Source organism: Mchenga conophoros, linkage group LG1 (genome assembly GCF_057382185.1).
Source record: "Mchenga conophoros isolate Kocher_MC1m ecotype Shallow Benthic linkage group LG1, M_conophoros_male_GT1.1, whole genome shotgun sequence".
Classification (NCBI taxonomy): Eukaryota; Metazoa; Chordata; class Actinopteri; order Cichliformes; family Cichlidae; genus Mchenga; species Mchenga conophoros.
In genome coordinates, this window is record NC_140526.1 from 11,427,828 (window position 1) to 11,452,888 (window position 25,061).

Consider the following 25,061-nt stretch of genomic DNA (forward strand, 5'->3'; position numbering starts at 1 on the left):
ATGTATATATATATATATATATATATATATATATATATATATATATATATATATATATATATATATATATATATATATATATATATATATATATATGTGTGTATATGTATATGCAAGGATGACTCCATAAAAAAGGTAATTTTGGATGCAAAAAAGCCACACGAGGGATAACAACAGAAAATGTCTATTCTGAGTATCCTATTGCGTTGTAATTATCTTGCATGCATTGTACATGATATGTAATACAAAAGGGATCACCTCATTTGAGGACATGATAAAATCAAGAAAGGAGACATCAACAGCACATTAAAAATGTGTACACCTCTGTGGTGGTTTTAGTCATTATTCTTCATCCTGAAATCTCCACTTAAGACTGAATAAGGCATGCTTAAGACAGCCATTATGTTCTTTTTGTTGCCAGTGTTATGCTGATATTGTTTCTCATAAAATGAGACAAGATATGCTTTTTTCAAAACTGCCCAGAGCTCCATCCACCTCTGACACCTTCACGTAGTCAAAAAAATGCAGTTTAGCCATCTCATCTGCGGAGAGAAATTCAAGAGAAGGCGTGACTATGGATAATCCTCACAGTGGGTTCTATATTTAGCCCCAATCCTCTACAACAGTGTCTTACTTGAGTAAATTGCTTATTTCGTATTCCTCTGGCGAATGTTTTTGTCCTTGTGGTTGTTTGTTGAATTTGTTTTCCTAGGAAAGAAGCACTTACAATTTAGTGGCATAAAGGTAATGGGCATGCAGATCACAGTATCCCCATATGAATTATATTTGTGGCAATAAAGATACTTGTTTACTTACATTTGCCCAACTGGTTCATCATCTTTGAGGGGTAGAGGAGAGAAGAAGACAAAAATGGCACAGAGAAGTTAAATGCGAGATCAAAACAAAAACAAAAAAACTGGCATGTTTCTTCATATCGCTATAGTAAAAAAAAAATGTTAAAAGTTCAGAAAATGCAGGAAGACAGCTAAAAGCCTTTATGACAGAATCATGCACTGATAAGACACTGAAAGTTAGATATGGGCATCACCTGCTTAACTGCTTGAATTTCATATGCATGTATATGCTTTGTGCAATAAGTAGCTTCTTACATTAAAAGTGTTTCTGGACATTAATGTGTGCTTGGTCAGCAATGACATAATTGAAGTAGCAAAACTGAAATGTGAATTAAAACCAAGGAATTGCCCCTTAAAGAGCATCTTTAACACCCAACACTGTAAACTTAACCTCACACGCCATCTGAATCTCATGGGGTTCCTGTTCATCTCAGGCTGAGCATATGTGTAGGAGGATTGCAGATGGCTCACTTAAAGCCATCTTTTAATTACACTCAGCGATTTCATAGTGATTTTGAAGGGGCCTGGTACATGAGCGTGATAGTGTAGCTGATTTGGCAAAAAGAAAAATCATGCGCCTTCTTTAACCCGTCTGTCAGCATATAGAGAGTCTATCCAATCCAAGAAGTAGAACATAGATTTTATGGCAGTATATATTTTTGTAAAATAATTGTGTCAGTCATACAAAATTGCCAAAATTCATTTTAAGGCAGTGCAGTAAAACATAGTAAAGTAGACCACATTGTAACAATAAAAAATACCAAAAGAAGAGGAACTTGTGAAAAATAATTTGGGTTGAGTGAAAAGTTAGTTCCACAGCCTTGGGGTTGGTGCTTTGCATTCAGATGAAATGTGTTAACAGGTAAGTAGCCAGTCACAGTGAGAGATTTTCCATGCAGTTATAAGTCTGAGATTAGCAGCATTAGCAACATTCCATGGCATTAAAATGGAGCAAATTATGGCAGATCTAATGTTAGACAACAACATGGTTCTGGGAGTACTTAAAGGAGGAACAACTGCCAGCATATAACACTGTTTTAACACCTCATATGTATACACCACAAAAGCTATGTTTACTATTACAGCTTTGCAAGCACAAATGCAATAACAAATGACAGATTTTTACTGTGTGAGATTAATAATCATGGTAACACATCAAGTCTGTTGAAGTGGAAGTTGAAGTGTCATTTTTAAACCTAAGAAAATAGATATGGGTTCATATCACAACATTTGTTTCGTGACATAAAGTGGGCTGTTATTTAGCAAATAATCACACAGCATAATCTGTAATTTTAGCAGCTGGTTTCGAAACATAGGATAGAAATGTCAGCCTGCATCAGAGCCTTTGGCTGTGTAGTGAAAAAAGTGTTCAAACAGCTCAGCCATCAAGAGACCAGAATTCATAATGCACACAGACAGGGGCCAAAACCTGTCTGTGTGCAACCTCTGGGAATATGGGATGCTAAAAGGAGATTTTAGAAAAAGCTGTGTATCGTGAGCTGGAAGTCCTCATTCCTGATTTGAATGGCATAAACATGGCAAATATAATCTACCTTAATCGCTTCATTTTCCAGTAGATGAAACCAAACTAGAGGCTGTGCACAGAGCTTACTTAGACTTGTGGTTTAGTTGCATATCTCTTATGTGCTATGAGTTTGTACTTTAGGAAAATGAAATATTTTCGTGCTTTTTCTACTTCTCTAATTACTAAGCACAATATAACAGATTCTAGTTTGTTAAAGAAATAAACTCCTAATAGTATGTCATTTTAAAACATTTGGTTATTTTTATATATGCAACTGAGACATAAAAAAATATTCTTAAATGCATCAACAAATACTGTTTTGGACCCCATCTAAGGATTAATACATAAGCCTGTCACACAACACTTTCTATGTGACTTTGTCTTCACAGAATCAAGACTTTGAAAAACACTTTAATATATGTAAATTTAATCAAGTTGGCTTATTTTCTAACTATTGCTTGCACATTTTATTTGGTAAATCTAATTTTGTTCATACTATGTCAATAAAAAGTGGGATGTACCCAGAAGCAATATTTGTTTAGTCTGTGTGTAACATAGAACTGGGGTACCCAGCTGGTTTGATTCACATAAACAGGGAAACTGTTGAGGCATTGAACTTTTTTTGTGTTCTTGCCTTATTTAAAAATGAAAAGAAGACAAATCTACATGAGTAGAGGTCAGACAGAACCCGTGGTGACTGAAGATCCCTTTGAGCTTTGCAGACTTTGTCATCTTGACAAATTACTATCAAGCAGTTCTGCCTGTCAGCTGAAACAGGAGAAGCTTTTTTTTATTTCAAATTATCTTATTTATGGGGTACTATATATATATATATATATATATATATATATATATATATATATATATATATATATATATATATGGTGTGGAATTAAATTTTCCACACCACACCAGACATACGCATAATAGTCTTTTGTTTGATAATACAACATTCAAACTTGGCTATATATAAATTGTTTAGATATGCTTGTAATGTACATTGTATGATTCCAATCATTCTGATTGGGCTTTTACTTTGATTACAAATAATTGCTCTTTAGAGACATACAAAACAGATTCCATATCCATTAAAAAAGAATTGTTGCCTGTCGAACTAATAAGCCTAATGGAAATGGATAAGACTTATTTATCTGTTTATTTTATTTTACCATGACTTTGTATAAGTTCAACTTCACTGACTGTGGTAAAATTTCAAAACTGCATCAAGCATCATGATATTTTGGGATGGACAGTAGGCTTGTAAAAACATTCAAAATGACAGAAAAAAAATGTCATGCAGGATCTCTCACTTACCACCCATTTAGATTATGTTGCCATTTGGAAAGAAGGGGAAGGGGACAAGAATTAACCAGTTAAGATATACTGTGGGACTGATAATGGATTGATTACCTTACATGTTTAATAACTCCTGTATTCTGCCTTCACAAGCAAATGTTTGCCATGAGAACAGTACACTAATAGCCAACTATCTGAAGTGAGTTGTGCCCTCCCTCTGCCCCCCCTCTGTTGTTTACATGTGGATTTATGCCATATTTCCATGTGCCAACTTAATATAATCCTTATATGTTCTTCCATTCTCCGTTTGTTACACCACTCAAGAGCAAGGAGGCAAATCAGCTGGCCACTCTAGATCCCATCTGACAGCAAATGCAACATCATGTTTGAAAGTCTCCTTGTTCCAGTAACTTAAAATTGGGTGCAATCCATTGTCGATGACTTTTGACCCTATTGCAACTCATTCAATCATTCACGCATCATTCAATCAGAGATCCCTGACCTGCTGTCCATTTGCACCAAGCGGTGCAAGTCCAAAGCTAGGAAGATTATGATGGACCTCTCCCATCCCAACAATGGACTCTTCTCACTGTTGAGGTCTGGGAAGCACTTCCGCTCCCTTAAGGCCAAAACAGAGAGAATGAGGAGGAGCTTCTTCCCCCAGGCTATTCGGGCCCTGAACCAGGTGTAGGACTGGACTCTCCCACACACGTCACTATAAGACTGGACTCTCACACACATCACCACACGCGCCACCACACATTTCCTATAATCCTATAATTCATAATCTCTTCTACTATTTGCACATTCTTTACTGTAAATTCCTAAGTTAATTTGTAAATTTTGTAGTAAATTGTAAATATTGTAAAACTTTTCTTCTGTCATTTAATGGTCGGGCATTGTACAGCTACAAGCATTTCACCCCCATGTCATACTGTGTGTGGTTGTGTGTGTGTGACAAATAAAATTTGAATTTGAAAAAATTTGAACTATTTTACATTTCTTAAAATATATGGGGAAATTTTACTGATCTTCTGATTTACTGGTATTTTTAAAGCAACAACACAAATGTCTCACAGGTTTTAAATTGCAGAGTTGCACTGTGAATGTAAATAATGCGGTATCTATATTACTAGTTACTTATGGATTCTTACTGCCATTAGAAAAGCAAATGTTGTCTTACCATCGATGATGTCGTCTGGCCTCTTGCGTTTCTCATACACAACGATGATGACTACTAGGATTATAATTTCTGCCAGAACACCCAGAAAAGGCCAAAGTGGTGCAAGATGGCTGCGGACTCGAAGAATTGTAGTCTGAGCATTATTTCCAATTGCATTAGTGGCATTGCATTCATATATTCCAGGATCCGTGTTAATATCCAGGTTTAGTATGTTGAGCTCTGTGTAATTGTCTCTATTGGTGATGAAGATTCTCCCAGTCGAGTTGTCAAGCTCCTGCATTGAAACATAATGACCATTTAATTTAGTTGAACTGCAAGCACGTCCAAAAACCTACCTATCGTGCATACCTGTTGTACCTTTATATATTTGCATTTATATTATATTTATAATAACTTTCTCATCGTTCTTAAACCTGTCGGTCTGTTTCTCAGTCAATTTTTATCATTTTAAAAATGATGCAATATATAGCGATGCCAGTTTAGCTCAGTGGGTCCGCAGGCAACCACACGCTCCATGGCTGGAGAGCGGCGGCCTGGGTTGAAATCCGACCTGGGACCCTTTGCTACATGTCCCTTCCCTCTCTCTGTCCAAAAAATATATCATTTTTATAAAGATGCAATATATATGTATACATATATTTATATACCATTGGGGATTTTCCATCCATCTTACGCCATGTCCAGGTGGGATGTGGGTAACCGACAGACTTGCAGTAAAGCGTTGCATTCTCCCCCTCATTTTTGTTTTCACTTCGCTTGTGGCCAGTGATATCCGGTTTTGCTGAAAAGGTCATATAAATTAAAAAACAATATTGATGTAAGACATTCAATGCAACATTTAAACCTCTACCAGATGGCATAAATGAGGATTACATAGATTCCTATTTGGGTATTTAGAGGCTAGTGTACTCTAAGATTGGATTAATTCCTTCAGTTTCTTCTGAAATTTTCTGAAAGATTACAGGAAGACATTTGGGGAAAAAAAGTCTTACATCACTTTGTATTTTACATTTCAAGCTTGCATTTTTCTCCTTAAGTAGCGGTTGATCTGGTATGCTAAGGTAAATGGTTATCTGCAATATATTTGCCAGTTAACTCTTTTGATTACTCTTTTTTTTTTTCATACACAACATTGCCATGCAATCAAAACGTTGTGGATTTAGATTTTTTTATGATTAAAAATGTTGTTAAGACACTGGAAAATGTATCTCACACCCTTTCAGCCTAAATATGGAAACAAACTAACCACCTGTGACTCTTCAGCTGGGCAAACATTGCAATAAAATAAACCCTATGTGCAAAATAGCATTTCACTCAGTAGAATAGAGGTTTGCAAAGAAATACAGCTTTTATCAAGAAGTGCCATTTTTGATGTTTAGTTATTTTGTAAGCATGTACTCTACTCCCAAACACGCATTAGAGAATATCACATTGGAGCAGATAAAAAGCAGTAGGATATAATTCATAAAGGAACAGGGTTATCAGTATGATATGAGTGCCTCCAGATGTTTCCATTCAAAAAACTCTTCAGTGAATTCCACAAAAAAATGTGCAAATTGGCTCTGACTAATGAATTAACTGATAATGAAAATTAAACAGGGGTTATGAGCTTAATAAATTCAGGCATATGCCATAAAGCACTGCAACACGTGCCAAGTCATACTGATATATGAAAAGAAGTCTTTCTAAAAGGTGAAACATGAACTCTCCTTTTAACTCTCCACAGCATCAAGAAAATAGCTGTTCCTTTTTTTTCTTTCACTAATCCTCAAAAATTACAATGATTCCTTCCATGCAATTAAGCAGGATAAGAGAGGCCTGGAGTGAGCATTTTTCAGCTGCGCATGGATGGAGCAGGAGGGGTCTGAGCTCTTCTGTGACATCATCCCACTCTAATTATGGAGCACACGTGCTCCCTCAGCAGGGGAGTGGTTATGCTCATTTGTGCCTTATCCTGACTGTATTATGTCAGTGACTGACAGCACAGAGACAGCCCTCGGAGTGGTGCAAAAACAGACAGAAACCTCCATTTCACACTCCTGACTGTGATTATTAATCTCTGTGTGCTAGACACAGGTAACACATGAACGCGAGAGGTCTGTGTTAGAAAGAGCAAGGTCATAGAAAAATGTTAAAAGTTGGTCAGGATAGTAGATGTTAAATAGTTTTAAATCTTTCTTTAGTTCGCTTTCTAATTATAATTTTACCTACAGCACAGATTGTGACTCTCGATTTCTGCATTGTCAATTTCTCTTGAGGAAAGGGATCAGGATTCAAATTAAGACATTTCATAGGAGAAATGTGCTTAGAATTTAAGGAAATTTGTGAAATACGAGGTACCAAATATGTATCTGTGGTAAGCTTAGTGTCACAGACAATAAACTCTACTCCTGCCACAGAGATGGCTGGGACCGGATTCAGAGCCTTAATCCTACAACATCACAGAACCCTCCATCTGTTGCCTCTGAGCTGAGTCCTGCAAGGATGAGTGTGCCAAGGACACTGTAGGCGAGGGATCTCAGTGAACTGCTGCCAGTAGTGCAGTGCAAAGCTGGCTTGCTTAACACTGGGCTTGCTACCTGGGTCACAAGAGATCTCAAACACCTCTAGAAAATCACAAAAACAGTTAAGAACTGAAGAAAATTCTTTATCCAGCAATGGTACTCACACTGGACACCAAAATGTTTGGCTGTTTAAGATATATCTGAAAATTGAATGGAAAAAATAATAATAATGAGCATATGATGAAGTCTTTTCATCAGCCCACTGATTTTTCTTCCAGGACAGATAGCAAGCTTCAAAAGTCAGAGGCCTGCAGTCCAGTGATGGCTAGGACACTTCAGTTTGAATAGTGATGTGTCCCATCATCTCACGATCCAGTGCAAGCAGAACACACACGGTCATCATCCATGTTATGCAATCAGGCAGCGCTTTAAGACAGCCACAGAGTAAGAGGCAGGGCATGCTCAGTATGCACCATAGCCATGCCACAGCAAATTGGCTTAAGCACTACACACAGGCAAGCTTCTCTTGAAGAGGGTTTCACTTGCCCTTACTCAATCCTTTATTCAAGTTGATGGCTTCACTGTCAGCTTGAATGAAAGCAACACAGTTGTTCTCTGGTTAGCTTTCCTGCTATTACGTCTAATGACCTAGTTCATTTTCATAATTTTCTCTACTGTTGATTCCATCCAAAAAAAACCCCTCAAAACAAACAAAAAAAAAACAATAATATTAACCAGTTTTTTAGTGAACTGTATATAAGGATGCCTCCAAGTGGGCTTTGTGATTTGCATGTTTTGGAGAGCATGTGCAGTGCCTGTCCATTTTTCTAGAGTGTTGTCTCAGTGAAAGCCAAGACTGACAGCAGCCTCAGGAATACTCCCTGTCATCACGACTGCACTGGATGAATGCAAACACCTTCGTAAACTTGGGCTCTCTTTACAGAGCTTTAGGTGGTTAATGTTTTTAGGTTACATTCACTCCCCCATCTCTCAATGGGAAACCACAAATGGCATTACCATGTCATCATGCAGTGAGCTAAAATGTCAGTGCTTTCTCAAAATCTGAATACACCAGGGAGGAAGTCAGCTAACATTATTCAATCATATCATGTTTGCTAACATCAAGCAATCTTATTCTTGTCTTACTGACTTGTTTTATGACATGTAGAAATCATACCTTTTACTTCAATCGTAGCGTTGGCATTTGGTGCCGTGTCAAATGTGTAAACACACATGTATTCCCCAGAATCGTCAGCACGCGGCTTGTTGATTCTGCAACAAAAATATAACAAAACCAATTATTCCATACCACCAGTCACTTACCAGTAACTTACACTTTAAGCAGTCAAGTAATGTAAAATAATTCCAGGTTAACTTTAATAATTAGTTTACTGAACTCCAGCAGTAAAAGCCCAGAAGGCCATTGGAGACAAATGTTGGCATTATGCTGTTATATTACGGAACAGCAGCTCTGCATACTGCAGAGAAGGGCACCATAGGCATTTTAGCTGTACTCTTCAGTGTATTACTGATGTAATGTGACAAGGAAGTGACCAATTGGTCTTATCTTGTGGCTAGAGAGAGTCTGTGGTATGTCTTTGGGGGCGACAGTAGCTTTGTGCTCCAATGATTATACTGTGTGACAACAGGAAGCAACAACTAGTTGGTACTTTAGGCTATAATAAAGGTTTCACTTTTTCATTTCTAAATAAACGCAGAGATATGATTTAAGATTGATTTAACGCAGTGATAAGCTTTAAATGGGAAGTCAGAAATGAATTTCAACCCAGGTTTCAATAAGTAATTGTAAAATATTTGAAAACAAGCACATACAGAAGTCTGAATTACCTGGATTCTCAAGTTAAATTGAGAATAATTAATACTGTCTCTTTGTATTTTTGAGTAAGACTGTATGTACATTTTAATTTTAATGTAGTTCCTGTCTCTTCTTTTTCCACAGAAACTCATCACAAACAGTCACACTGACTGTTTTTTGTAGGACAGGAAATGTCACTACACTGTGGTTTACAACTGAAACTCTGTACAACAGTCACCTTTCAGGCTTAGACTCTAATTAGCGTAAGACTTTGGCTTTGCAAGGTGCTGCTCTTCAAGCACTGCTCAAGTCCCCTACAGAGACAAATATGACAAGGCGAGATTAACTTGGCACTGTTTTTACTGGAATAATAACCTTCAGGTTACATGAATCATTTAGATAATTTGTAGGTGAATTCTCATTTACTTTACATTAACGAAATCACTTAATCTCATTACCTATTCTCTCCTACGCTGCACGTCCAACTTGGAACTAGGAGGAAAATCTTTGTGTCACCTGTATATTGTGTCCTTCTGTTCCGTCCGTGTGTTGGGGATATCCTGTCCATTTTTCATCCAGAAGCTTTCCTTGTGGCGTGTATGGGCAGTGGTGAGGTTACACTGCAGGATAACTTGTTTACTAGAGGTGTCTGCTGTTAAGATGGTCTGATCAGAGGCATTGATCTTTGGTTCTGGAAGACAGAGAGTCAAACCTTATCCCAGAACATAAGGCTCAAATCTGTTTCTATCCTTCCTCCCATGCTGTACTTGCTGTAGGCTGTATTCTGTTTTTATATGATCTGTGTAGGAGGGTGTCTATGAAGTGAAGTTCACATAACAAATAAACAAAAAGCATAATAGGACATGAAACCACCAGGATGCTCTGCGTATAATATTAATCTTGTGTATAGCAATTATCCACAGTACTACCTGAATGTTTCATTTGTTTTAAGCAGTAAAATGAAGGCTTAACTGATCTACCAAGGTAAAATTTGAATTGTGGCTCTCACACTGTGTTCTACTAACACGGACACGTTTTAACTGACGTCTGCAGTAAGGTTAATTATAAAGCTGGATGGTGTACCACCCAAATTCCTGATTAAACTACTGCCAACTTGTCTGAAAACATCATCACATTATATGTACCTGATGATCAGGGGCCTCAATCATAACCAGCATGTAATCACAAAACATAACTTGTGCATTGCACAAAAGTTTAGACACTTCATCACTGAAAAAAAAAATCAGATTAATGATCGACAGTGAGTGTTCTCGGGCCAGTAGTGTTATAAACTGTTTGTGCTTCATGATTAACCTATTCTTAAACTTGACTTTTTCTAGAGGTAACCCTTAGTATGACTGTTTTTTTAAGAGCTGTTGCAGCTATTAGCCTCTTAAACTTTGCTGAGCTTGTAACCTAACCCATATCCACAGGAAAAAATATATACATAATTAGATGGTTTGCATTAACCATATATGCTTAATTATGGAAGTGTAACATATGACATGAGGCCACATTTTTCAGTTAATTGTGATCTACAGTCTTACAAATGAGACATCGGAGATAATAATTTACATAAGTGAACAGACCTTTTGACATTATGGAGCTGAATGTATATGTAGACGTTTAAATAGCTAACCACACTGGTTACCAAACAATACCAGGGTCAATTCTTCAAGGACAATCAGGGAAGGTGTCATCTGAGAGCGAGGTGCCCTTTGCTCTGCCTTGAGTAGTGAGCGAGAAGCTTCCTCTCCACTGCCCCTCCTCCTCCTCCTCCCGGGCTGGCCAACCATGGCAACAATGGAGCCCCCGAGGGGAGGAGCAGAGAGGAGAAGCATCATAATCCTACTACTGGCTGCTTCTGCAAGGCCACTAGCAAGGCAAAAGGAGAGAGAGGGGAAAGAAGGGCTACTGAGACTAGCAATTGACTTCTGTTAGCATTTGTGGTACCCTCTTGCTGTAATCCTGTACACTCAATAGCTAAGGGGAAGTCTCTCCCCTCCCCCCTTATCTCTCTCTCTCCCCCACCAAGCAGAGCCACATGAACTATTAATAGTATGTTCGAGTCATGCGTACAAACGCACAACATGAGGTACATAAATTAACATTTAGCAAACACAGCACAATGGTCCACAGGCAATTTAACCAGAGGTTGTTTGTAGGACACCTTGTCACTACTTAAAATCTGGTAACTACTGGATAATATATTGTCATACCAGAATGTAACCAAATCACAAAACCTAGTCTTTTCCTCTGGCAGCTACTCTAATACAGTGCTACTTTGAGGTTGGATGGTTAGATCAAACTGATTGGCAGATACTTGACAGATCTGTTTTAATTTTTAAGTAGCTTTGGAGTTTGCCAAGATTTATTAAATCAAATAATCTTAACAGCTTAGACATACTAATCAACTTAGCAGTGGCTGTGTCACAGTTGTGTTGTGTCATTTTAAAGAGCAGGGCAGGCCTCATAACTTCTTTGTAGCATATTAAAACAGGAAAGGTGCACCGTCAAGGAAAACCACATTCTGAGCATGTGGTGGAGCTAAATGCTCTTAAGAACTCAATAACAATAATAATAATAATAATAACAATAACAATATCTCTTTGCAATTCGTACCATTATGACAGTTAGGATGCTACCTTGCTTTCTGGGTGTACAGTATGTCTGCGCTCAAAATCCAGTGAGATTTGTTGTGTGTAGTTAGCTTTAGTGATACTCCACACAAGATCTATGTGAAGCTATCTGAGTATGAAACACTCAACCGTTGAAATGCTATGGAAAAGATTTATGTTTTGTATTTTGTTTTGTTTTTTTAGAGGAAAAAAAAACTTTAATTTGAATTGGTAGTGGTCAAAATTATAAAAACAAAAAAGTATTTTTATGCAGCTTTTATGCTCAAGCCACTCCAGCAGAGTAAGTCCTTTATAATGCAAAACTGATGTATTTAGCCATATTTTGGTGTGTGTGTGTGTGTGTGCGGGGGGGGGGGGGGGGGGGGGGGGTTCCGGATATTCTGATATTTTTCCCAATGTGACAAACTTTACTATTGGGTTTGTAAGTTACATGACTTGCAATGTAAGTCACAGTTAAAGAACAGCATTTTGGGATATATACTCATTCGCTTTCTCATTGAGAATCAAATGAGAACATACAAACCACTTTCATGTTGGTGTAAAATATATGAAGCTACAGACAGCTGCCAAGCATAAAGATTATCTACCAATAACTAGTTTTGTAAACACACTCAGTTAATTGATGAGGTTGCAGTTACTGCCTTTTTATGTGAACTTGGAAGCAGGTGTCAGCTTTAGCCTTTCTGCTTTTGTTTCCATTTGAAGCTAAGCTAACTGGCTGTAGCATTCATCATAGTCACATGGGTGGCATCAATATTTCCCAAATGGCTATTCATTTGTTATGAACCCAAAAAATATTTGAGTGTTTCATAGCTTTGGGTACAGTATCACTTTAAACACATGTTAATTAGGCACATACACAATAACAAATGTATCTGCAGTAGATTTCGTTTTTTTCAGTAATTAAAAAAAGCCTTGTAGCTGAAATCAAATACTGCATATATATTTACATATTTAGATCTTTTTGGCATATTCTCTGGAGTGATGCACATTAACAAAGTAAATTAAGGGAAAAAGGGACCAAAATAAACAAGACAACCAGACTGTTGCACATTTCCTGAGTGACAAACTATTGCTAGGCTATAATGTATAGCCTGTAATATACATGTAATATTTGCATACTACATGTATATGGATAAAACATTTACTCCTCAGTAATGACAGAATATATTTAGGACCTGAAGGATTTGGAGAGAAAATAACATGCAAATAACCCAAGTGAACTGCTAACCACAACCCTAGTGCCCTTTTCACCATTTTGAATGAGGGCGTAAATTAAATCAGCCCCAATCCTAACAAATAGCACTCACACGTGAATCAAAATATGTCAGTCCAATCAGAAGAGCCAGCAAAAATCAGACTCATCTAAACTTTTCCGATAGCTTCACTGTGACTAACAACATTCCACATGTCCCTGTGCTCTAGTGGGCAGAGCACTGAAGCATGCACAGGATAGAAGGGTCCAGTTAAAACTCAGTTTGTATGACTGTTTGAGTGAATTGAGTAGAGGGTTAAAGGATATAATGTCATTACTGATTCACAGTCACACTCTTCATGGCTGAGAAGGCACAAGGTAACACATTGCACAGGGAGGTCCAGAGGGGCTGTTGTGTACAAGTTAAGTCTGTCTCATCTGGAGAGAGACATGCACAGCTCCCTTACATTTCCATCCTTTATTGGATTACCACACACAAATTTGAAAGCAGAAAATGTTTGCTTTTATCAGGAAGGAGTTGACAGCAGGAATCACTGTTTTACACCTTAGCAGAGCCCTCCTTGTGTCTTCTTTCAGTCCCATTTGCACCGTGCCCAGAGTGAGAAAGCCAAAAGAAAAGCACCATTACTTCAAAGCACCGCTAGATTTCCACTGCATTTAGCAGGCAGGTCTTTGAAGTAAACAAAACAAGCCACACAATGTAAGAGACACAGCTTAATGTTAAAGCAATAAGTATCACAAATAAATTTAGGAATAGGAAATGGGTCGGAATTAGGATACAGAGAAATAGATAATGATCAAAATATTGTAAAAGGACAAATGAGACAGTAAGAATAAAGGTTTGCTGCGGGTAGAAAGAAGAAAATGCAGATTGAGACTGGGTAAAGTTCCTGGGTTTGTGGTTATTTACAACAAGATGCTCAATGGATTTTGGAAAGACAGGGAATCTAGTGAACAGAAAGAGAACAGAAATATTTACCAAATCTAATTTAATATTAATGAAAACAAAACACAAAAAGAAAGCCATTTATACAATTTGAAATTTTTTTTTCTGTTAAGAGTTAGAAAGTTATAAATCAAGTTAAGAAAGGAATTTGAATAATGTTGGTTTTTTTTTTCATTTTTTTCAAGCCTGGCCAGTGACTGTTGCAGTGAGGGTGAGCTCTTGAGAGGTTTTAACAGCCTTGAGTGGTTGGGAGTGGGGATTTGTAGTTTGTTGACCATCTAGATACTATGGGACATAGACCACTCACTCTGTAGCACCGAAATGGTGGCCTGGGCGCGGATCCAAGTGATGGCTGGGTTTTGTCGGAGGTCATTGCGCCTGGGGTCGTTGCTTGCCCGACATTCATAGGTCCCAGAGTCCTCCAGTGTGAGGCGTGTGATACCGAGCACACTGACTCCATTGGTGCCGTAGGCTGTGTTGATAGATACCCGACGTTTGCGGGCTCCGTCCCACAGCTGCTTGAAGGAGTCAGCTCGGTTGACCTCAGCATACCACCACTGGATCTCTGGAGTGGGGTAACCGACCACCTCGCAGTACAGCTCAAAGGTGTCTCCTGTAAGCTTAGTCTCTGAGAGTGGAGACTTGACAAACCCAGCTAGAGAGGAAAAGCGTATCAGGATGGCAGGGAAGGAAAGGGTAGAAGAGGGTTAGAGCAGAAGGAAGGCATGGAAAGGCCAAGGAAAAGAGAAGGAAATTAATAGGATCAGAGAACATATAAACAAAAGAGAGGATGATTAAAGGCAAATCAAAAAGCAGCAAGCCTGAAATTATTGATAGGTTAAAAAAAAGGTTAATGATTCTGTAAATCCAGTCCATTCAACGTCAAGGTTCCCTGGCCCACTTAAGGCCAACTGTCACACAAAGTCATAGTCAACCAGTCGCAAAACAGTGCCAGCTGCAAATAGTGCTTGATATCTTGTTTGCCTTTTCTTTTTGTCTCTTTCACACGTAACCATACGAAGATATGGGATGTACCTTTCATGTGTATATTCTTGAACAAAAAGACAACATCAGTACATTAAATGCAGTCCATAGACACAAGAATATAGAGAAGGGGAACTGTTCACCTAGTGCCATGTACCTTAATCGTTTTTTTAATGGCTTGTTTGCCAATTGAACAATGACCTAACTCTATTTTCAGCTATTGTGTCCTAGTAGTCAGGGCATCACACCTATTTGACAACATTAAGGTGAAAATATCATGTTATATGTATTTGGTACTACTGAATGCAAACACTGTAACAAATCCAAAACAGATTTTTCAAACGCAATGATCAAGAAAGGTTTACCTTGAACTCACTTTTCATGCCACCCTGTCAGAGGAAGAAATGATATTTAACTGTTGAACTCTCAAACGAAATAACAAAATATTGGAGATTTAACCGTTGCATGCAGTTATTACCTCCAACAAAGATTTTAGCTTGTTAGTTAGACAAGTATCATGAATAAATAAAAATATCAGTTTCCTATAACCATCGATTTGTTTTCCAAAATCACTGATCTTTTTTTTAGGATCATAGGTTGCTGGAGTCTATCCCAGCACATGTTGGCTGAGAGGTGAGGTGCAGCCAGTCTGTCACAGGGCTAACACATAGAGACAGACAAACATATTCACACCCCCTTTCACACTCAGAGGGTATTTACACCAGTTCACAAAACATGTATGCCACTGAACTGTAGGAGGAAATTGAATATACGTCAGATTGTGTGTGCTCCACTCTTAGCAATGCAACAAGCACTAATGCTTGTAAATGAAATGATTTTTTTTTTTGTATTTTGTAAACATTTAGCATGGAAAGTAATAAATAAAAGATCTGCCTTTGTCAATTTTCATATTGCCTATGTAAAGTACTTCACCAAAATTGTCCTAAATAAATGTAACTGTATGTATGCATTATAATCTCTTTTCATCCATATCAGCTCTTCCTGCTAATGCTAGAAATTAGGTCAGGCTGCTTACATTTTGGATAAGCTAGACTTTAAGAGCAGGTTTTCAAAATTCACATATGGTCACAGTGGTATAACACAGTCTGAGTTCAACTAGCTTTTCCATCGTAATGTGAAACTTGAATATGCCCTCATCTCTCCAATACTGGTATGCGATCTCCCAAGTCTGCCGCTCAGACAGACTGCCTGACTGTCTTTGTGTGTTATATACGAAACATGAAATATGGTGAATTTCACAAAAAATTCCATAATCCACCCATGGCATCCATAGGCATGGATCTGTGCCTGATTCACAACCCTGTTCCATGTCAGTAGTTAGCCCAGCAAAACACTGGCAAACTTAATGAACCCGATTTAATGACAAATCACCTGGGCCACAGACACTGTTCTCTGCTGGCCCTATAGCTTTGTCAGCTGTAAACCACACGTGCTTAAATCATTAGAAAAATACGCTGCCTTAACACTGCCCTCAATTCTGGTACAGGAAATGGGAATGAAAAGCCTTAGGTCTCCCGAGTGCTAGACTGTTTGTTGTGTCTAAATACAACGGCTTACAGGCCCTCCTAGATCTGTCTGTCCTCCTCAAAGTTATGTATCTTAGGCGCACGAACAGATAAGCTTGTAGAAGCCCAAGGAAGGAGTGTAACTGCAGTATTCACCCCCACAATAAATCCACTAATATTTCATTTAAAATATTTGATTTAAGGTTTAACTAACAGGTGAATGAGTAAAAAGTCCATTTGTATAATGCCAAAACACAAAGCATTTTTCAGGGCTGTTAGTTTAAAGGAAAAATTATCAATGTTTTAAGAAATTATTAATTTAATTTAATGAAATGATTTCAAGGGTGCTACCCAACAACTCCCTGGTTACATAAAGCCAAGCGAAAATAACATTTCTAATAGAAAATACAATTTTTGAAGAGAATTTAGCAAAAATCTTTAAAAAAATGCAGTCTTCCTGCTAGAGATGTGTCTGGGGATATTAGGTGCAACAACTATGTGCAATGCCTAGAGATATGCAGAGTAATTAGCATTTGTTTCTTTTCTCTGGAAACATCTGGGCCCATCAAGCTCACCACATTATCCCACAGGGTGAATCCTAGCCTTTCCACCTACATATTTAAAGCAATATTTCAGTATAACTAAACACTTACTATCTCACTCTCAGTAACCGGCTGTGTCACATGACACATACAACTAGAGTCATCCATGCATGAGATCACAAAATTACAGTATAACTACTCAAAAAAACCAAAAAAACATAATGAATGTCCTCCAAGGTGTAAAGAAACTGACGACTCAATTTAAATTCAAGCCCAGGGAGACTCTGGAGAAATACTCATAGAAACAAACTACACAAACACCAGGCCAATGAGCAGACCAATTTTCAAGTTGTTTAAACAAGGAGCTTACACTGGCAGTGAAAACAAAACGCAAAGCAGCCAGCTGGTACTTATTCATTTCAAATCATGTTGGGAGACGAGAAGTGACAGAGAATGGTGGTATGACTGGTGGAATGATCTCAGCAGCTTGGTGATAGCTTGGTGATAAACACATTTTGCAAAGCTGATTCCATTTTTGTTGTAGTCATGTAATAATAACCAGTATTTATATTACTAAGTAGGTGCTGAGAGCCTGGGGGGATACGATTTCAAATTTATACTTCTGCCTGTCCACAACTAAAAATAAAATGCACATACATTAAAGTTCCAACAATATAAAACTGAGAGTGTGAACTGCAGTTATGTGGAAATGACTTAACTTTTTAACCGTTATTTATTAATGTTAAGTCAAACAACATTAGAATTGCAAAACTTATGAATAAAATAAGTCTAAATTAATTTTATGCATTATACACAAATACTGCCTGAGGTTGGGTGTGGTCTAATTCCTCAAAATACACAATATTGAAAACAAACTTTGGTGCAAGGGACTTGGTGAACTTGCATCACATTAGAAAGTCAGATTTGCTGTTTGTGCACAGTGTATGCAAATAAAAAACAGAATATAACATGGTGTAGATAACAGCCTGACATCTGGAATGATCTATCAAAAAAGTCTAACAAGAAGTAGACTCGTCTGTGAGGAGAGATCCTGTATGCTGCTCATCAGCTACTGAAGGCATGCAAATAAAGGCTCTGCTTATATTTCAGGCACTTGAAAGGTCTGCAGAGACTGCAGAAATGTTTACTCCAAAAATCTTTAGAGTATCATTTACATTCTGTCTGTAGGTTTTAAAGATAGCTCCGAAAACTGAGATGGTATCTGTGTCACAGTTATACTTTCATGTACCACAGTACATTTTCACGTGCTCTGTTGCTAAATGTGACTAATTTCAGTCAATCTCCCCTTACCCACACCAATGTCTTATCAGGTTGTTGTGCATTATAACAGTACCTGCAATTTCTTTTCTTTTTTGCAAATTATAAAGCCAACAAAATGGCTGAACTGACATAACTGGCTACAACCTAAGCTGTCTGCTTTTCAGCAGCAAAGTCAGCTGTGGATGTTTTTATATGTTATACCCTCAAAGGAAAACTACATTAAATGAAACAAATATGAGCAGTGGGACTCAAACTGTGGAATGGGCTCACTGATGGGGAGTGGAACCACTGCAGGTGGGCATGGATGACCAGGGCAATAATATGAATTGATACTATGTCGAAATATTCTTTTTTTTCCTTCAGGGAAAATAAAGTTTGTTATTGTGACAACCTTTATTACCTCAAATTCTACTCATTTAATCAGGAAAGTCAAAATCTTATATGATTGAATGGTTTAAATGATCCCAAACTAAAAAAATAATGAAACCCGTCATGTCATAGAACTACAGTGTCAAATGTTTTAGCTTACTTAACCTCCATTTGACATTTGTACAGTACTATCGCAAAATAACCTACAGTCGTCTGTAACACGCTCTGTCTAAAGCTGAATGGAAGTCACAGTTATTAAAGCCTACATGCTCTTTTCATGCAGGTAGAGAAGAAAGCTCCCCTGAGAACTGACAACAAGCCCCACACCACCGCCATGCAGCCTGAGAGTGAGTCAGCTGCCTGCCTACAACCTGGATCCCCGTCCACAGTCCCACAACACAGACAGAGAAAGCACAGGGTAGGAAACCCCCTAGGGCCAATGAACTAGTTATGTATAATGTGTGTGCGTGTGTGTATTTGCAAGCGTTTAAGTTTGTGAATGTGAGAGCACTTTGTTTTACATGATTGATGCTGTGACAAATATATATATATATATATATACAGGTCATTTGAAATGTGTCATAGTTTTGCCCAGTGTTTGTATTTGGTTGTCTTTGTTATTGTTAAAAGAAAATTGTATATAGTGTGATCAGCTTCATGAAATGTGTTCTTTTATTGATGACTAGGCAAATGTCTATGTGACTTTTGACATGAACTCTTGTGTGATAAGCAACTAACACCGTCCTCTTTTATAAGAACATGCAGACTTAGAAAAGGGGAACCTCAGCTCTGAGTTCTTAGAATAACTTTGTGATCTTTGTACACACACACAAGCTTGTATAAATAAAAAACGCAGACAGTAATACAGCGCGAGTCTGGAGTACGAGCGCTCTATGACCGTCCTCGCGAGTAAAGACAACTGCAGTGTTTGTGTTTTCTAACTCAGGTGTCTCAGCTGAAGAACTGCGGGGTGATTTTTAGAAATCCCCTGTCAGTTATGCTTGAAAACTTTCAAAATAGTGGCCTAAAAGGGGATTTTTAAAGTTCAGGAAACTTCTTGGGTTTGTCACATTATAACTTATTTTGATTTTCACTTTTTCATTTTAAAAAACTGTGTGAATATATCATCTAAACACCAGTTTTTAAAGAAAATCTAGATATGATTTCAGGGTGATTTGAGGATTAGCCGTCCTCAGAGTGAGCTAAGGTCACCAATCTCCAAATATCAAAAATAATCATAAAACTGTAACATGTTCTGCCCTCACAGGTGCCACAAAACAAGTGAGGAAGATCAGGAATCTATTTGTCAAGCAAATTCTGTAGGCAATCATCAGAGATCATCAGATTAGGCTTAAGTAAGAGCTTCTATGTGCTTTGGGTATCTAGTAGGATGAATGAAAAAAACTGTTTTACAAAACGCAGAGCTAAAATAAAGTGCAGGACACAACATGGAGCATAAGCAATGGAGAAATATATTTAAAAAAAACATCAAATACAGGTCTGTGAGTTTGTGCATATTTAGATAAAGTCACTATTTAGAATAAATCATTTAACAAGACAAACGGGAAGTATCCCATTCAGGCCCCAAGTGCATATTTCAACACTTCACCTAAGTTCAGTGGAGCAAAGAAATGCCTTGTAGTCAGTTTTATTGTAAAAGCTGATAATGATAGTATCCCCTGGTACTAAAATTTGCAGCACAGAGGCTATTCTTGACTGCTGTAGATATAACATTAATAACAGCTTAGCAGATGGACTCATGATATTGCATAAGTTCCATATGCCTAGATCAGCAACAGTGTCTTTACATTTGAGGACTCCACATACATATGGGATCGGTTTTATGAATGTATTTTTTCACTGAGATCATTAAAACTTTAATTAACCCTAATTCCATGTTTCTGAACACTAACGCCTACCAAATGACCAGCATATTACATCACTAGTAACCACTTCTAAAAGTTGTCCTGCTTTAAATACCTACCAAACACGAAGTGGTGTATGTATGAAACTCATCTTTAAAACGCTAGAAGCATGTTTGAGAAAAGAGCAGTACTGAAACTTAACTGTTTTTATCATTGTTGCAAATATATGGCATTAAAAAGCTTGGTTGTTAGAAAATCAAAGCTAAAACCCAAATATTAATTCTGTACATCGAGTCTGGTAAAATAACTACTACATATGAAATCTATTGCTAATTGGTTGTGGATGCTTCAGTAGAGTAAACAGAATTACTCTTAAAACCACTTCACTAAAGCTTCAGAGTCTCTAAAATATTAATATATGCCAAAATGAATATATGCATGAAATGTATATAGCTACTAGAGGGTCAGGACTAACATCTGGAATAAAAAGATGTATAAATGCTAATAAAATTCTTTCAGTGTTCACATATTTCTGAGTAAAAAGTATACAAGTTATAGAATACATGTTTTCTGACTCACATATAATTGTAATTAAAACTTGCAAGCTAGGTTTTCAGAAAAGGTAGGCCTCAGGCTCACCATTTCAGTTCTACTGGTAACACTTGAATCTGATATTGGGATCACAGACGAGAGGCAACAGTTTAATGAGATTTAAATCCCAATAAACCTTGTGCGGGGGGTAAAAATTCTTTAATCCCATAAAACCACTAAACACTTCCTACTTCTGCTCAAAAGTGAAAGCAAGGGAGTTTAAATTATTTGATGTAACAATACAATAATTCCAGAAATAAGAACTACACTAGTGTGCTCAAAGTACTGTCTACCACACAAGGTGACAAATGCTATTCCCAAGTCTCCTACTGTACTTTTAGTTAGAACTATTGTCACGATAAATGTGAGCTGAAAATCAGCTAATAGGTTTTCTGTTGTGCTATATCACTTGAAAAACACTCATGCCCATTAGAAAGTTTGGCTCCACATAAATCAAAGTAACATCCTAATTGAATATTCTCTCTGACCCTGAGTCCTTGTGCAGCACACATAGCTGGGGTTGTTCCCAGCTACGAGACCAGTAAGTATCAGAGGCCAGAAGCTAAACTGCGGAAATGCCATATATATATATATATATATATATATATATATGTTGGGGGTTTTTTTTGTTTTGTTCTTTTTTAATCACAGTGTGTGTTACAGATGTGCATCATTATTTTGTATGCCTGCAATGTGTTTAATAAAGTGCAATGGTGCTCCTAATCACTACAGGCCATATCACATTTCACAGTGGGCAGGCATGACTCAGTGTACGAGTTTGGCTTCCGTCCCACAGCATATTTTCCAGACTCACAAATGAACCATCTTAAAATGCTTTGTTTGCTTCAGATGAAGATAATGCCTAAGTGACATAAAGCAGAAAAAGAAGGTCACTTATTGACAAAGAAAACTATTATTACATTTTTTGAGAGGGTTGTTGCTTACATGTTGGAATGCATTTAGGTGTGGCTTGTCAGCATTCCTATCTTTGTACGTAGATAGTAAACCCCAAAGAAGAAGCCATCTTCGATGCCATATATGCTCAGTCTTAACTGAGCCCCTCAATGACAGAAAACAGTGTTTACATTTGAACATGTAAGTGATAATATCAGTTCATTATTTAAAATATCTTAGTATGCCTTCTCCACGTTTTGATTCATGCAAACACAGATGATGCAAAAACAAAACAAAAAAAGAGTAGACTACGTGATTCGTAGGGGGAAATTATGTAAGAGGCAAAGGCATTTCCTTAGGTCAGCTCTAGTTACCTTCTCAACAGCCAGTACCTTCTTTGCATCAAGATCACATCATCTCTCAGCTTAAATAGTCCACAGCCACCTAGTGATTCTTTAGAGGGCCGGGCAGCTGTGCACAAGGAGGCCATCCATTAAGAGTTAATGGATTCACTTTCACAAAAGGACCTTAAAGCCACAGTTCTCAGTGCTGTGTCTCGGTGGTAAAAATAGAAACGAGGCAGAATGGACGGATGCTATTTACAGTCCCTCCAAATTTCTGTCACAGAAACTGTGCACCTATGTGGGCCTACTTTTCCCAGGGAATGAGGAAATGACTTGAATTCCCTCTGCTTCCTAGATACAGTGATTACATCTCATGCACTTATAATTATTATTGTCCCCACATCACTGTCTGAACTCTGTAATATCACAGGAAAATTTCGGATTGCATAAGAAGCCATGCACCGATTACCCTAAATCTGAACTGTGTGAGAGAAATTAAATGGCCTTTGCATGCAATGTGAGCAAATATTACCTTTGGTATTAACAGTAGTTTATCACTGCACTTACCAAACCTGTGATTTCTACATAATACAGATGAAACAGACAGCCTGAGTGGCATAGCTCTGCCTCTCACTGACCACTGGATGTTATTGTGTGTGTGAGTGTTTCTGTAGTGTGAACTGGACCTCAGTGAGTAGGTAATAAAACTGGGCAGAGACCAGAGGAAGTGTCTGGAAAGACATTACTTGAGCTTTGTCAAACAATAGAGGAATTATTGTGTATTTGATTTTCCAGATAGCGAGATGAGAGAATGCCTCACAGTATGCACACTCACTTCAGGCACTTCAAAGAAATTAACAATAAAGAAAGACAAGAATTTGAGTAATAATTTTGTTATATAACTATGTTGGTATTTGAGTCTCCTGTCCACCCCAAGCTAAATAAACATAGGTTGTTTTTGCACTTTTTTAAACTATCATGATTTTTGTTGCAGCACTTTATTTATTTTAGCATTTTTGTTGTTTGTATTATATAAAAATAGTGCAAGCTGTTATTCCCATGTTGATTAGACTAAGCTAATGTTGAAAATGTTCGATCTGAAATACTTGCAAAATTAGCAACCACAGAGCTGGAATTTTCACAGTGTTCTCAAACAACCATCTAAACACATGTTATATTAATTCTTGCATAGTGGGTGTTCGATTATCCCCCGCAGCAAAGCCGAGGTGGACGTTAAGCATTAAAATTATGAGTATGCATCATAATTCTCTGCCACAGTTTTCTGTGATAGCAGATTAAGTGTCACTCGTTTGTGAGCACGTGGGTTCTGACATGTGGCTACATCAGATTCGTAAAAGAGTCAGTTATGAGATTAAACACTTTGTTTCCAGAAGTATATCATCTTAATGCTGTCTTCATAATCACGCTTACTAAAGAAATACTTAAACATTAAAAACATTAAAAATATAAAGACTCCACCTTGATTTCATGAATGGCTGCTGATATGTGAGACCCTCTGGGTGATGTGATTCAACAGAATTTGGAGTCAGGACATGCTGCATCAGAGGACGACAGCCTGGAACACCCAACAGCATGTTGCTGACATTTGTTTAAACCAAGTCATGCTAGTTTTATTATGATTAACAGACACTGATTTTTTCAAAAACTGCCAAATAAGTATCCTTTCATCTCTTCGTAAATGATACTTATCAGCCAAATACTTTTATTTATTTATTTTACTGTGGCTATCTGGTAGGAGATCTGATGTTAAAAAATGGGACTGTTATTTGTTTTACTATAGAATTTCCCACAGACAGAATTATTTGCACAAGAAATGATCATTTATGCTGGCATGGCAAAAAAAATGTGGAATAACACAGAACAGTTTCAGTCAATCAGAAGCTCAGTCACATCTTTGACACTGAAGGGCCTGGTATTTGCAGTGTTTACAAGACACATCAGGTGAATCTTTTGCCTGTGTTTGCTGCTGACAATGTCACTTGATCAGCATCCAGAGCATGTTAGTCTTGCCTGACATACTCTTACTACCAATTCCCCCTTTGACTAAACAAACTTAAAACTGACAGCCATAGGTTACTACCTCATGTGGGCAGTGAAGGTAAACTGCAAATCTTAGACCTTAGTAAAAAAAAAAAAAACTAAAAAAAAACTTACTAGTATTCCACAGCATAATCTGCGACAGTAAATTATTCCTACAAACACGCCAACAAAACTCAATACAGCAATAAATAACATTGTAAAAACGTCAACACAGTCGTATTTGTGTTTGTTAACGTGGCATTAAGTAAATTATATATGTTGCTGTCTAATTGCAGTCTTGGTGTGAAACTATGGCTTTAACGCGGTCTCAAAATCCTCTTTAGAAACAATTCCCTCCGCGTCCTCACACAAGCCAAGTCACTTTCCCTCAATGCGATGGTAACAGTAATGTCATGGTCACAGCTGTTTGCTTACCGTTTTGAGCAGAGATGAAAGGTAGCATCAAGTTCCCCAAAAGGACCACAGCCAGCATCACTGCGTTACGATGCATCGTTGGGGCTCGATCAGAGTACCGGGGTCTTGATCGGACGAATGTGGGAGGAGAGATCGTGCAGGCTAGTGATCACAAGATCTAGAGAGACGGGCCCAGCATCGCACCGGGTTCTTTAAAAATAGCCAGCCGAGG

General features: G+C 37.7%; 1 protein-coding gene across 2 annotated transcripts; it reads right to left on the reverse strand.

Annotated features, from left to right (window-relative positions):
• Positions 1–89: 89 nt before the first annotated feature.
• On the reverse strand, positions 90–24,984 carry nptnb (neuroplastin b). 2 transcript variants are annotated; one of them, XM_085259400.1, is made up of 9 exons: positions 24,851–24,984; positions 14,287–14,634; positions 9,695–9,869; positions 8,540–8,634; positions 5,506–5,639; positions 4,859–5,132; positions 817–838; positions 635–708; positions 90–542 (listed from the first exon to the last, which is right to left on the reverse strand). In XM_085259400.1, exons 1-8 carry the CDS (start codon positions 24,924–24,926, stop codon positions 648–650), a joined length of 1,185 nt encoding a protein of 394 aa, XP_085115526.1. In that variant the 5' UTR covers positions 24,927–24,984; the 3' UTR covers positions 90–542; positions 635–647. The 2 variants fall into 2 exon arrangements, with proteins under 2 accessions (XP_085115526.1, XP_085115613.1); XM_085259487.1 differs by lacking the exon at positions 14,287–14,634 and having other exon boundaries at positions 24,851–24,982.
• Positions 24,985–25,061: the final 77 nt, after the last annotated feature.

Coding starts and splice junctions, on each gene's coding strand:
- nptnb (XM_085259400.1), bottom strand. CDS start 24,926: ATGCATCGTAACGCAGTGATGCTGGCTGTGGTCCTTTTGGGGAACTTG. Junction 839..4,858: donor GCCAGACGACATCATCGATG/GTAAGACAACAT, acceptor TACCCCTCAAAG/ATGATGAACCAGTTGGGCAA. Junction 709..816: donor GATGAACCAGTTGGGCAAAT/GTAAGTAAACAA, acceptor CTTCTTTCCTAG/GAAAACAAATTCAACAAACA.